The 15,679-nt window shown below is 36.1% G+C and overlaps 1 protein-coding gene across 2 annotated transcripts in view; it reads left to right on the top strand.

The window, feature by feature from the left end:
- The window catches only part of RPAP2 (RNA polymerase II associated protein 2), a 99,572-nt gene that overhangs the window by 56,028 nt on the left and 27,865 nt on the right, over positions 1–15,679 (top strand). The window contains exons 11-12 of one of the 2 annotated variants that reach the window (XM_042997876.1): positions 4,991–5,059; positions 7,318–7,551. In XM_042997876.1, coding sequence (XP_042853810.1) covers positions 4,991–5,059; positions 7,318–7,456 — 208 coding nt within the window. In that variant the 3' untranslated portion in view covers positions 7,457–7,551. Of the gene's footprint in view, positions 1–4,990; positions 5,060–7,317; positions 7,552–15,679 lie in introns of those variants that run through there. The other variant, XM_007073425.2, reaches the window with a different exon arrangement.

Genomic DNA, 15,679 nt, shown 5'->3' on the forward strand with positions numbered 1-15,679 from the left:
TACCTCTAATAAGATCACTCATGGGGTCTTCAGATTCTGGTAGGACAACTTCAGCAGGTATATGACTATTTGTAGGCTCAGGCTTCTATGTGAAGTCTCCAAAAAAAATTGCCATATTGACGACAATGATTAATGTTGAGAGATCTTTTCAGTCAATACTGGCAATGGAAGAGAGTTGGCAGAAATAACTATACCCTTCTCTTTGAAATGATAATCAATAATAGGAACTTGTAAAACAGTGATTCTCAAGCTAGTTGTGCATCAGAATTACCTGGGGAGCTTTTAACAGCTGTACATGCCTGGCTCCACCCCTAGGGATTGAGTTTCATTTGTTCAGGTTGGGCCCAGACATCAGTATTCTTTAAAAGTCCCCCAGACGATTCTAATGTACAGCCAGAGTTGAGAGCCTGCTAGAACTTACACATAAAATAGCTTTTTCAGCTCTTTGAAGAATCTTCCCCTATGAATAGAGCTGTCCTTTCTGTTGAATTGCATCACAGTCATTTATCTGGAATGCTACTTTGATTTACCTACCATAGTGGTTTCATCAGAAGTTGCTTGGTAAAGATTCACTGTCATCAGTGTTGGATCAAGAAACTTTTTCTAAATCAGATTTGAATTAAAATTATATTTTGATACAAAAAGACCTTATCATATTTTCCCCAGTGCCTGAAACAGTGGTATAGAGCAGGCTCTCAATACATTTTTTGCTGGAAGAGTAAATGAATTCATGCAATGTTACATTTGCCTTAACTTAGGGAGATTTGAATACAGTAGAAAAGCAATTTCTGTTTAACTGTTTTTGCCATGTTTCGATTTACATGCTTATCCTTTGACCTTTTTTGGTCATATGCTAGCTTCTGTTTTAGTTGCTACGGACAAAGCAGTGAACAAAACAGACAAAAATTCCTTCTCTCATGGAACTATTCTAATAGAAAGATATGTAAACATTTTAAAACAATATGTGTATTATTATATGGTGATATGCTCTTTCCCCATTTCTCAGTTCATTCTCTTCCTTTTCTCCCCAGAAGCGGAAGAGGGGATGATACTGAGGAGGGAGATAGTTGTGATTTTAGATAGGCTGGTCAGGGAAGACCTCATGGAGAAGATGCCATTTGTAGAAAGATCTAAAAGTTGGTGAGAGAACAAGCCATGTTCCTATCTCTAAAAATATATTAGGTGCAGCAGGCCTGGCTTATTCACAAAATATTAAGGATGTTAGTGAGACTGGAGAAATGAGCAGAAGCAAGAGTAAAAAGAGATATGGTCAGAGAAGTACAGGGCGGGGAGTGGGTGTGGTATAGATTATATAGGCCTCGTAGTTATGGTCATTCTTTCACTTTTCCTCCAAGTAAGATGGAGAGCAGTTGGTTGATTCTGGACAGAAGAATAACATGATATGACATACATTTTTAACAGCAACATTCTGGCTGCTGATTTGAGAATTGCAATAACAATAGATGGGCAGAGGCAGAAAGTCTGTTTAGGATGCTGTCTTGGTAATCTAGGCAAGAAATGATGTGGACCAAGATGAAAGGAGTGGAGATAATAAAAAGTAATCAAATTCTTTTTTGAAGATAGTATCATTGGGATTTGGACATGGGACATGATGTCCCATGGTTGGACATGGGACATCAAGAGAGCCAAGGTTAACCACAGGATTTGTGGCCTGAGCAACTGGATTCTGGAAGGGTTCCATAGCCATCCTATAGAGGTGGATCTGTCTGCAAGAAGACTTGGTTTTGGGGGAAGAAGAGGAGCTCAATTTTATCTATGCTAAGTTTTGAGATGCCTATTAGATAATCAAGTGGAAATGTCAAGGAGATCATTACATACAGAAGTCTGGAATTCAAGGAAAAGATCCAGGCTAGAGATCATAAATTTGAGAATTGTCAGCACGTAGTTATCTAATATTTAAAGCTATGAAATTGGATAATATCACTAAGGGAATGATTATATATAGAGAGAGATGAGAGACCCAAGGGCAGACACCGTGGAGTAATCCAAAATCAGAACTTCTGAAAGAGTGCAGAGTTCCTCCTCTGTAAATTGCCTGCTTATATATTTTGACTGTTTGTTTATTGGCTGGGGATTTTTTTTAAGACTATTTTTTTAAGAGCAGTTTTAAGTTCATAGCAAAATTGAGAAAAGGGTACAGAGATTCCCTATAACACCCCTTGCCTCCACACATGTATAGCCTCCCACATTAGCAACACCCCCAACCAGAGTTACATACTTGCTTCAGTTGATGAGCTTACATTGACAACATCATTATCACCCAGAGTCCATAGTTTACATTAGAGTTCACTCTTGGTGTCAGATAATCTATGGGTTTGGATAAGTGTATAATGACATGTATCCACCATTTATTAACATAGGGTATTTTCACTGCCCTAAAATTCCTCTGTGCTTCACCTATTTGTCACTCCCCCCACGCAACCCACCCCATTCCACACACCCCTGGCAACCAGTGATCTTTCTACTGTCTCCATAGTTTTACCTTTTCCAGAATGTCATGTAGTTGGTATGTAGCTTTTTCAGACTGGCTTCTTTTCACTTTAGTAATATGCATATAGAGTACCAACACATCTTTTGGGAGTTTGATAGCACAAATCTTTTTAGGGCTGAATAATACTACTAGATGTACCAAACTTATTTTTCCATTTGCCTACTGAAAGACGTTTTGGTTGCTTCCAAGTTTTGGAAGTTGTAAATAGAGCTGCTATACACATCTCTGTGCAGGTTTTTAAAGTCATAAGTTGTTGACTCCTTTGGGTAAATACCAAGGAACATGATTAGTTTTGTAAGAAAGCACCAAGCTCATCCAAAGTTCCTGTACCATTTTGCATTCCCATCAGCAATGAGTGAGAGTTCCTATTGCTCCACATCCTTATAACAGAGCCGTACATTTGACTAATTATATCATGATGTCAATGTGGATTTATCAGTTGTAGCAAATGTATGACCTTGGTGAAGTGACTTTGATTCAGCATTTGGTTTTGTCAGTGTTCAGGATTTGGGCCATTGTAATTAGTGTATAGTATCTTGTTTTAAATTGCATTCCCCTTGAGATGTGATGTGTCTTTTTATGTGCTTATCTGTCATTTGTTTATCTTTGATAAGTCTGTTAAGGTATTTGGACTATTTTGTAACTGGGCTATTTATTTTCCTACTGTTAAATTTTAAGAGTTCTTTGTATATTTTGGGTAACCATCCTTTATCAGATGTTACTGGCTGGTTTTTTTTTCTTTACTGATTTATATCACTTTTTTATTTGGAGTAATTTTTCCAAATGCTTTATGAGAAACTAAATTACTACAATGTATATTGTTGTCATCAATTGCTGAGTGATAGAGTTAGATACTGATTTTAAAAACTTTTTTTTGACAAAGATCTAGTCTTCGGGTGTGGAGTTTGGTGAGCTCTTTATAGATTTTGGATACTAGCCCTTTGTCCGATACATCATTTGCAAATATCTTTTCCCATTCCGTTGGTTGCCTTTTAGTTTTGTTGGTTGTTTCCTTTGCTGTGCAGAAGCTTTTTATCTTCATAAGGTCCCAGTAGTTCATTTTTGCTTTTAATTCCCTTGCCTTTGGGGATGTGTCAAGTAAGAAATTGCTAACCCAGTGAAGAAATGGGCAGAAAACATGAATAGACACTTCTGTAAAGAAGACATCCGGATGGCCAACAGGCACATGAAAAGATGCTCAACGTCGCTCCTCATCAGGGAAATACAAATCAAAACCACACTCAGATATCACCTCACGCCTGTCAGAGTGGCCAAAATGAACAAATCAGGAGACTATAGATGCTGGAGAGGATGTGGAGAAACGGGAACCCTCTTGCACTGTTGGTGGGAATGCAAATTGGTGCAGCCACACTGGAAAACAGTGTGGAGGTTCCTCAGAAAATTAAAAATAGACCTACCCTATGACCCAGCAATAGCACTGCTAGGAATTTACCCAAGGGATACAGCAGTGCTGATGCATAGGGGCACTTGTACCCCAATGTTTATAGCAGCACTCTCAACAATAGCCAAATTATGGAAAGAGCCTAAATGTCCATCAACTGATGAATGCATAAAGAAATTGTGGTTTATATACACAATGGAGTACTACGTGGCAATGAGAAAGAATGAAATATGGCCCTTTGTAGCAACATGGATGGAACTGGAGAGTGTGATGCTAAGTGAAATAAGCCATACAGAGAAAGACAGATACCATATGGTTTCACTCTTATGTGGATCCTGAGAAACTTAACAGAAACCCATGGGGGAGGGGAAGGAAAAAAAAAAAAGAGGTTAGAGTGGAAGGGAGCCAAAGCATAAGAGACTGTTAAAAACTGAGAACAAACTGAGGGTTGATGGGGGGTGGGAGGGTGGGGAGGGTGGGTGATAGGTATTGAGGAGGGCACCTTTTGGGATGAGCACTGGGTGTTGTATGGAAACCAATTGGACAGTAAGCTTCATATATTGAAAAAAAAATATCTAGTCTTATAATTTATTGTCAACTCATTTCTATAAATTATGGATTATAACATTTCTTCATTGCCTCCTGCCAGCCTACCACAAGGTAGAAAGATACTAAAGATGAATTAAAATCAGAAATTGCTTATTACCTTGTTAGCTTATTTAATGAAATGTTGATTAGGGGAAAATACAGAAGATATGTTTATAGGGAAGTGTGTGTATATTTTAATAAATCATGCAATTTAGTTTCCCATGTTGTTCCTATACTCCCATCTTGTCTAACAGTAATATTATTATAAATATATAAAAGTAAGACTGGAGCACTTTCTTTTGAGATGGTCATTATCCACTACTGAAGATTAAGCCACAATATGCTATTGACTCTATCAAACATAAAAAGAATAGAAAATAGTGCTCTTTGGACACATGATGTTATAAATCTGATTTTATCTAAAAATAGAAGGTTCTTATATTTAAATGTAACAATCCTTTGGTAAACTTTATCTTCCTGTCTTACAGGTTAACAAATAGAAATATTATACACAAACCTGCAGAGTGGACCTTAATTGCTGTGGTGTTGTTGTCATTGTAAGTACTATTTCAGATTTTAACTCTAAATACTAATTAGAATTTTGATTGGGGAAAAACAAAGTTGTTCATTGATTTTATAAGCATCATGAGAAAAGATACCTCTATTTTGTGCCTTATTTTCCTTTCCTATATGATAAAATAACTAGTGTAAAGTGATATGCCAGTATTTTCACAAGATTTAATTATTCTCTTTATATTTTTTACCATATTTTCTTCCAAAGGCCTTTATCTTTGCAAATATGATTTGTTATATTTTGAAAGAGAACAACTCCATGTGGAATATATATGGAATAGCCCTTTAATTTCATTTTTAACAATGCATTTTTATTAACATTGAATGGGCCTCGTTTTATAACTGTAATTTTACCAACATATCCAATGCTATTTCATTTGTCTCAGCATTTTATCATTAATCGCTTTGGGAAAGTTTTATTTTCCAAACTAATGTACATCTTTAAAATCAAACAGATTAAAGGAACTAAAGTAGATAGTACAGAAGCATATATAAAACATTTAATACTCATTCACCTTTTAAGAAATCACTGGTGGTTTCTAAAGCTGTCTCTCGGTAGGGTTAAAACCTTCTAGTAAGTGTAGTGTTTTTCAGCTTGAATTGCAAGTCTTCTTTTGAGGACCATTCATTACTGCATTACTGTTGCTACTTGGAGCTTGTTAAGTCATCGAAGCCCATAGGACAGTGAATACTTTACTGGACACTCATAGGTCAAGAAGTGTTATGAGCCAACCTCATAGCATCTCCAGCCCTGCTCTCTCTCTCTCTTGATATTTCTTCAGTCTGACATGTTACTCTGGCTTCACTGTCCCAAGGAAGGCTGTGCTGGGAGGCATTAGAGTAGGCTTCAGTGAGCCAACATCTGTGTCACCCAACCAAATACAACTCACAGGATTCATTAAATCAGAACACAGAAAATAACTTTACTTGAATGCCTTGATAATAAATTTTTTATCAGCCGTAAGAACAAATCTTTTGTCATTTCTACTATTCAGTGTCCCAGTTGAATTGGTTATTTGTGAAACAGATCTTATTAATATTTTAGAAAGTTCTTTCCATTTTATGAAATTTGTAAATATTTTGGTCACTGGCAAAAAAAAAAATATATCAGTAACTCTGCTCACCCACCATATCCTATGCCTGCCAATAAACCCTCATAGATAACTGTTTAACTGTACTTCTGCAATTCATTATACTAAAGAGGAAGTAACTTTTTTGGTTGACAAGTCACAGGCCTGGGCCAAGCAGTAATCTCAGAATCTTGCTTTCTAAGCCAGTAACTGGAAGTATTATCTTAATGAGCAGCTGCTTACTGAAGACACACATTATTAGGTCCTACTTTTTTTTTTTTTGTATCAAACTCTTGACACATATTGTCCAAAATGTATAGCAATGAACAAAAAAATTATATAAAATGAAATAATAAAGACTGCTGTTAAAATTTCAAATTATTCCCTACAAAAATAAACCTCTAGTGTTTGATTTCAATGTGGCACAAAATATTGAAAGCTTTGCTAGTTGTTTTATGCACTGACTTCCCTAACTTTGGATCTAGTATAGGGAACCTCTTATTTCAAGGGTCAGTGACCCATAAAAATAGTAACTTAGTTGAATTCAAGAAAGAGACTGCACATCTTAGTTGCATTACATGTTGCACGTTACACAATCAGTCTTGGGATAGCAGTAAACCCTGTTTCCTTTTCTCATTCACCTTAAATTCTTACCTTTCATTATGTGTTAACCACTATGTAGATCTACCTTTCTTTCTCCTAATTCTTTGTCCTTTTGATACCTGGACCTGTAAAATCCTGCCCAGTTAGGGCTCTTTCAGCTTCTTTTAAAATCCTTGGTCACTGTAGATGCCAAGTCAGCTGCTTCTTTCTTGGGTTTTGCCCTTCAAATATTATTTTCTCATAATTCTAACTTTTGCCATTATCCCTTCTTGCAGGCTATTTCTGATCCCTTCCATTTTGCTTTTGCACCTTCTTTATCTTCACTAGCTGAGTCTCCTTATTTTTTGGTCATCAGCTTCTAAGACTTTTGTCTCCTGTCCCAGTATTATTTTGTTTATTTCCTCTTTTCTAAGGAAGTCCCCTTTAGCTTTTCTATTTCTTCCCCCAAGAGAATCTCTGGCTCAATTTATAGCCCCTTTCATTCTTAGCCTATTAAAATATTACTCCCATTTACTTCTATAAAGTATAATTATACTTTAGATTTGCACCTCTTTCTGCCCACTTAACAGTTCACCATTTTGGGAAAGGCATTTTGTCATTGGGGGAAGAAAAAGCAGGCTTGAGGACCAGCATTGGATAAAGAATCTTAAACACAGCGAAAAATTTGGAGACTTTAGTACCCAAAGAGACATGCACATAAACAGGTAAAGGAAGTAACATACTCACGCATCTGTGGACCAGTAACCCCACCACTCAGCCTTTTAATTTATTGTTGCTAAAATTGATAATAGGCATACATGGGATTATCTTTTTTTTTTTAAGTCTATGATTTGGAAAACCTTTGCATCTATTCTCAAATTTCCAATGGAACTTGTTTAGTCGTTGCTTGCAGATATTTCTGGAATTCATGTTAAAAGTGAACTCCTTACAAATCCTTATAGCTAGGAAAAAGATTCTGAATGGCAGTTGTAGTCACTGAAGATGAGTGTAATAAGATAGTATGTTAATTATTATAACAATAGTACTATTCTTTGTATACTAACATTGCAAGGTTTTGTTACTCAATAGCACTTGTTTAATGAATGAAAGCTGCTTCAAAATTTTTCTTGAAAACCACTTTAAAAAGTATACATTTTATTAGTATGTTGCTGTGCTGGCTCCAGTCTAACTCTTGCAGAGGGGGGAAAAATCAATATTTTAGGCAAAACATGATAGTCCAGAAGAAAGAAAGAAGGCTGGTTCTTGAATTTTTACATCTGTATGCTTAAATGAGATGTTTTTGTGTCAAATCATATTTTCCTGGTAACTCCCCTTGCACTTTCACAGGTGTATTAACATTTTAAAAATTTGAGGGGCACCTGGTGACTCAGTTGGCTAAGCGTCCAACTCTTGATTTCAGCTCAAGTCATGGTTTAGTGAGTTCGAGCCACACATCGGGCTCTTGCTGACACCTTGGTGCCTGCTTGGGATTCTCTCATAACAAATAAACTTAAAAAAAATTGGAACCACAACATGCAATTTGTCAGTGTATACTGATGGGAATTTTATACCAATATAATCTCAGGAAGAAATTGATCAAATTGAGTTGTACACTTCATCTTTGCACACTTAGTGAAATACACCTATCTATAAAAATAAATCATGACCTATTGCCATTTCATTTAGATTTTTCACAAATTCCATACGACTTGAATAGCCACTGTGACTGCAACATTTATGGATATATATATTTTGTACTCAGACCTTAAGTAGTTACCAAGAGCACACAGAAAGACTTTTTAAATCAGAGCTTAAACAGAATACACTTACTTAACAGTGAAGAAATTAATTTCCCTTTAGTCCTTTCTTATTTCTTTAATAAATGTTATAATTAACAAAGATTCTCAAGAACTCCTTACATAAAACATCTGTAATACTGAAAATTGACCCAGTTCTTTTTTTGTTGTTGTTTGTTTTTAATAACTCATTAGAAATATGGTAAAGTAACCTGGTAATTGGTGTTATGCTTAAGCACTTACAGTAATTTTTTATCTTAGCTGAACTTTATCAGACTTTACTCTTATATACTGTATATTGAAACAATACAAAGTTGAATCTGCTTTTGCCACAAAAATAATGCTGTAACATTAGACTTTTTCCACAGTCTCAGTGCATGATTTTTCATAAAGATGTGTATAAATAGATAGATAGATAGTCTGCTATAAATATTTTAGTGCCTATATACAGTGTAAAGCTAGTTAATGAATTTATATAATTTGATGTGTTTGCCAAATTAGCAAGCATAAAAATTAATGACATTAAAGTGCATTTTGTGATGCCTCCTCATAGTGATATCATATTTGTTTTTATATTCCTCATAATTCTCATCCTACTCTTAATACAGGAAAAAACAGAAACTGTAGGATCGCTTTGCATCATGGTCTCAGTACTCAGGATATTCTCCTTGAGAATATTTTGACTGGTATTTTGTGAGAAGATTTTATAGCCATAGGACACCCCCATCAGCTTGATCCCTTCTCTCCTTTTTCTCTTCCTTTTGCTCTTAGTCTTCCCAAGTCATCTTTGACTTCTCATTATACTTCAGCCTGTAACACAAGAGGGGACTGTGCAAATGTTGACTTAAAGCTGAGAAATAGAGAGAAAGGTCCAGACTAGCAGCCAAAGAGAAGCCAGATAGAAGTCTATGGAGAAGCAAATTAACTGGCCTGACTTACTTTATGTACAGCCCACATGTGAGAAATGAGAATCAGTTTCCTCAGTGTCCTTTTGTATTTAAAATACTACTTTTCCACCCAAGTTAACCTTTGTAAGTAGCCACTACTTTGCATTATGATAATCTGAGGTTAATTGTAGCATAGGAGTCAGGTGTCTTTTAGTGCGTAGCCAGTTAGGGGGTATATGTTATGGTCCATGGGAATGATTTGGTTATCTAATGAAGGAGATGAATACTTTTTATTACCTAGAAAGAAGAGAAGGTAGAGAGTGACTTCTGGTAATCTAACATGGATACATGCTCTTCCTAGTTTTATGCCCTTGATGTTCTCTAATGGAAAGCTTTCAAGATCATCTCCAAAAATGTCTGCTTTCATTTTATTTATCTGAACTGTCTGTTTCCAGTGAACTATGGCCCACTTCCTAGGCAGAGACCATGCAATAGTATATTCCTCCTAAAAGCTTTCGGTATTCCTATCGTTAAGGGAGTAGCATGTAAGTCCTGAGAAATGGTATTTAAACAAGCTCAACTTGACCATGATCACTAAACAAAAGGCTTCGCTGGATATGGGCAGCCACTTTAGGTAATCATCATACACATAGACACTCAGGAGAGTCACTTCCCTAGGGTACCAGGCATGAATAGAAAGATGTGACTAAGGCTTTTTGCCTCAGCAGATTTTTTTTTTTTTTTTTTTAGCCTACCCATCACTAATTTCCTTAGAGAAGTTTGTGAGCATACCATGAAAAATGAAGACATAGTTCCTTAGAAACTTTTTGGTTCTCAGAAGTATTCTAAGGCCTTTCTTCTAACATTTGGTTCTAAGTAGTTAAGACCATATAGTGGAAGATCATTGAAATAACTTTTTTTTCCATATAATTATGGAATTTTTTATATTTAACTGAATTTTTATCAAGATATAATTCATATAACATAAAACTCACTATTTTATAGTGTACCATTCTCTGGGTTTTAGTATATTTGTTATATTATGCAGCTGTCACCACTGTCTAATTCCAGAGCATTTCCATCATTCCAAAAAGAACCCTCATACCTGTTAGCTTAGTCCCAATTTCCTCTTCCCTTATCCCCTGGTAACCACTAATCTGTTTTCTGTCGCTGTGGATTCTGAACATTTCATACAGGTGGAATGATATAGTATGTGGCCTTTTGTGTGTGGTTTCTTTCACTTAACACAGTGTTGTCAAAGTTAATTAACACTGTAGCATGTAACAGTACTTTGTTCCTTTTTATGTCTGAGTAATATTCCATTTTATGGATATACTACATTTTATTTATCCATTAATCAGCTGATGGACATTTAGGTTGTTTGTACCTTCTGGCTGTTATAAACATTTGTGTATAAGTTTTGGTGTGAACATGTTTTAGTTCTCTTGTGTATACACCTAAAAATAGAGTTACCATCATATGCTAATTCTATTTAATCTCCGAGGAACTGCTAGCCTGTGGAACAGTGGCTTCAGTGTTTTACATTTCCACTGGCAATGTATGAGGGCTCCATAGATTGAACTATAAAGGTCTTCTCTTCTTGCCTCAAAGCCAGTAGTAATTTTAGAGGCTTACATTAACAGTTTTTCCAAAACTTAAATATGCACATTTTGATTGATTTTAGACCTTCATGGACTTGTAATATCGGTTTCTTATGTTCTGGGAATTTCTACTTAATATGCAAAATGACTACCTACGACCGCCCCCTGCTTCCAGAATGACCATAGTGTTGAATATGAGACCATATAAATTGAATGTCTGAATCATAACAGGTGGCATATTTTTGGATTCTTCAGTATCCATAAAATTCTTTTTTTGTTTTTTTTTCCCTTGTGTAAATCTTGGATTTGTTTATCTTATGATGTCTACTATCACAGTACCATTGTCATTGTGAAGTTTAAGTGTTTGTTTACTGATGATTAAACAATAATTAGATTATTTCTAAACCCCCCCCCGCATATTTATTGCTGAGAGTTTACATAAGAAAAATATATTTTTAAATTGAAGTAACTTTAGGAATCCAGATCTTTTCTAAAGAAAAAATAGTTGTTTAAATTTTTAACCAAAGCCTACTTTCCTCAGTGATTTTTCCCCTCAGAATTCCTTGTAATTTTGGCAACTTTATAATGGTTAGTGTTTTTATCCACAAGTAGCTGAGAGTGCCCAACCTCAGGCCACAGTTCACTAAGGATCCATAGCAAAAGGGTGTTCTGTCTAGCTTCCTCATCCCAAGCAGCAGCAGTGGCAACATTGGTGACAGCAAGTATCAGGCAGTACTTGGCCCTTGCCAGTCACAACCTTGACTTGCAGAGTCAGTCTCCACATCTGTCAGTGACATTTTGACATCCTGACTGAGCTCACTGAGAGGACAGGCCAGGAGAGGCTAGGAGTCAAGAGGCTTTAGGACACTGTTACCCCAGCCTCAGGGTTGGGCACTGTAAGAGTGAGATCATGGTTGCATATGGACACCACTGGTTGGTTCCATTTCAGTTCTAGAGCATTGAAAAAAAAAGTTAAAGCCACTATTCTGAAAGAATTGTTGCATAACAACAATTATGAAGAAAAACTTTTCCAACCCTCATCTACAAAGCTGCTCTATAGGTTTGTCACAAACAGGATTTAGATATAAAGTTTAAAGTCACTATAGCCCAGCCCTTTAAACAAACCTGTATGTAATATATCACTACAAAGTGCGTTACAAAGAACTTGTTTGCTTTGAATTAGAAATATCAATGGAAAGCATCCCTGCTTCCTTATTAATAGGTAATCCTAAAGCATTAAATACAAACATTATCAGGACATAAACCATCTGTTATAAGAAAAACATTTTATTTTATTTGGCTGGCATAGTCTTTTATAATCAAAGTTTTTATCTCAGTTTCCTAGATAATAGTTATGAAGTAGAAAGCCCATAATGACATACTTCTTCAGGGTATGTTCTTCTTTTCTACCTATTTTATTTTTCTTAGAATTCCTTAATAGCCTCATCTGCCTCTTGATTTTGGGACTTTAACTTTGTGCCTAGGATAAAAGTAAATGCAATTTAAATGTATGTAAATAATTTTTATTAATCATTTTTAATAAATGTAGTTCTGTTACCATACAGACTGCCTTTAGCTACACAAGGGCCTCTTAAAACCCTAAATTCAGTCTCATTCTGGATTATATCCTGGTTTTTTTTTTTTTCTTGTTGGCAAAATGAGAGGTTAGATTATATCTGGGTTAAATGAACTTAGCAGTGTGAATTCAACTATGAGATATTATATGTAAGAAATTATTCTAACGCAATAGGCCAAAGGTTACTGAAGGAGACAGTGAGGATGAGTATATTTAGTGTAGGAAGCAATTTAATTTTGCTGATAGAGCCATAGTAACACTGCCTCAGTATTATTACTTAATGATCTTAGTCATTAAACTTGCCAAAGAAATGCATTGAGTGATATGGCTAGTCACTCTGTGGAAAGATTACAGAGCACTCATTTAAGTCACTGGGAGGAACACACCCCCCCATCCCCCACCCCCAGGATTCCTTTACTGTCTTTCTACCTCAGAGTGACATTATATTAGCTGACATTATATTGCTTTCTTCATCAAAGCTAAGGAAACTGCCCTGTACAAAAGGAAACAATGGAGTGGTTTAGTACCTCAGCATTATACTTACAGTAGTGAAAAGCAAAATAAAATGCGTAAGCTGATCATTTTAATGTAAAAATACGTTTTAAAACATTATGCTTACAGAATCATCACTACAATCTATGGACCTCTTTTCCCTCTTCTACATTATTATCCTTGACACTTTATTGTGGGAATAAGTGCTGTCAGTGAATAGGGATGTCTAGAAAGAAGTTTGATGTGAGAATTTCGAATTCTTTGTTCAGATCACATTTAAGGAAATGTTTAAAGTGGTTCTAGAGTAATGTTTTCCTTTTTTACTTCCTACTTTTTTTTTATTCATTGATGAAAAGATCTCAAGTGTTCATTGATAAATCTTCTTTGAACTAGATATTGTAGGGCGACCCGAGTTTCTTCTCTGAGATAGTATCATCTTATTATTAGCTAAAGAATTGATAAGCACCTGCCTTGTAGCTCTGCTTTTTCGTCTAAAGAGTTGGTTTAGTCTTTTTTTTAAATGTCTCTAATACCATGCCATGAAAATCAACGTAAGTAGAACCCATATATACCAGAGAAGGAAATGAGACCCACACTTTGTTGTAGCATTATAACTATAAATTAGTGTAGAAGCTGGCATCTACACAATAATTGAAAAGGTTCCAAATAGTTAGAAATCTGAATTTAAAAATAGACAATGTTTATTGAGCAGCTGCTTCTGGTAAGACTGTCTCTTAGGCTCTGTGGGGGATACAAAGGTTAAACAAAGCCTCTGCACTGAAAGACTTTACAGCCTACTGGATTTTGAGGAAAAGGGGATATGAATGTGTACAATAAAAAGTTAAATGTATCATATGGGCAAAAAGGAAGCATAGACTTGGGAGTTCCAAAGAGACTAAAGATCTGGACTAGAAAGATTTAATTAAAAAAAAGAAAGTTTCATAGCAGCGGGCTTTGTGTTGACCCTCCAAAATAGAAAGGGTGTCAAGAAATAGAAATGAAAGGATGAGGGCATTCTGGAGGTACTTCTAGCATGGAAAAAAAAAAAAAAAACAGAAAGCAAAAGGATTTCTTGAAGAGTACAAAATAACTGGAAAGAGTGATTGGAAAGTTGGGTCTATTACACAGATAGATCTTTTCATGGCAGATAAACTTACTTCAGTGGAGAGTGAAAGTCATTTTTTTTTTTAACATTTATTTATTTTTAAGAGAAAGAGAGTGTGAGAGGGAGAGGGGCAGTGAGAGAGGGAGACATAGAATTGGAAGCAGGCTCCAGGCTCTGAGTTGTCAGCACAGAGCCTGATGTGGGGCTCAAACTCACGAGTGGTGAGATCATGACCTGAGCTGGAGTTGGACGCTCAACCGACTGAGCCACCCAGGTGCCCCGAAAGTCATGTTTTAAGTTTTGAGCAGAGTACTGTCATGAAGCCCATGCTTTAGGAAGATCAGTCTTGCAGAGATCTAGAGTCACATCTGATTGTGTCTTCTACCCTACACCAGTATTTCATCCACTTCCAATTGCTCTTAAAGAAAAACTTATTACTGTGGCCTGTGTGGCCCTGTGCAGTACAGCCCCTTCTTCTTCAGCCTCCCCTCACACCACCCTACCTTGTTCTTCTCCTTCCCAGCACACTGACCCTCTTTCAGCCCTTCTCATCACACTCTCTCACCATAGGACCCAGGTTGTTTCCTATGTCCAGGACCTTCTTCCCTCCCCTCTTCGTTTGGTTAATTCCCCTTCATCTTTTAGAACTTGAGGAAGTGTTTCTTCCTCAAGAAATCTTTCTTGACTTCCCTGACTAGAGCAGATATCTTTACAAATAGGGTTGTTGTTGTTTTGTTTTTTGTTTTGTTTTGTTTTTATAACACCATGCACTTATCTTTCCTACACTGTTCTGTTTTCAATTTTATTTTTAATTGCCTGACTACTTGATTAAAATCTGCCTCCCTCATTCAACTTGAAGATTTTAGGGGCTGATTCTTTGTCTGATTTTATTCACCATTATACACTTAGCTTTGTGTTTAATTATAGATTCACAACAAATATCTGGCAGTGAATGAGTGAATGTATGAATGAGGTTAATTAGGAAACTATCCTTCCTTGCTCTTTGTTGACCCCTTCCCTCCTGCCTACAACTGCTTACTCCTCTTCAAAGCTTAAAAAAACAAAACAGAAGAAACAATTTTATCCTTTGTTCTTAACCTCACTGACCCCCTCAGACTATCATCCATTCACTTGACAAACTTCTTTAAGAACTAGTGTGCTGTCAGTGATTCCAGTGCTTTTCCTTAATCTCGTGCATTCTTACTCTTGCCCACATCATTTATGAAATTGATTTTCTCCGACTCCACTAGTAACAGCCTAGTTAACCAAAGAGCAATGAGGCAGTGAACTAAAATGATTACAGTGAGAATTAAATGGGAGAGACCTGTAGATGATAAGAGACATTACAACTCGAGAATCGACAAGTTTTAGCAATGTGGGAGGTGGATAAAAAACAATGTCAAAATATAGGCACACTTCATTTTATCAGGCTTCACATTATTGCACTTTGCAGGTAATTGCATTTTTTACAGATTGAAGGTTTGTGGCAACCCTG

The sequence above is a fragment of the Panthera tigris genome, chromosome C1 (assembly GCF_018350195.1).
Source record: "Panthera tigris isolate Pti1 chromosome C1, P.tigris_Pti1_mat1.1, whole genome shotgun sequence".
In the NCBI taxonomy this organism is placed as follows: Eukaryota; Metazoa; Chordata; class Mammalia; order Carnivora; family Felidae; genus Panthera; species Panthera tigris.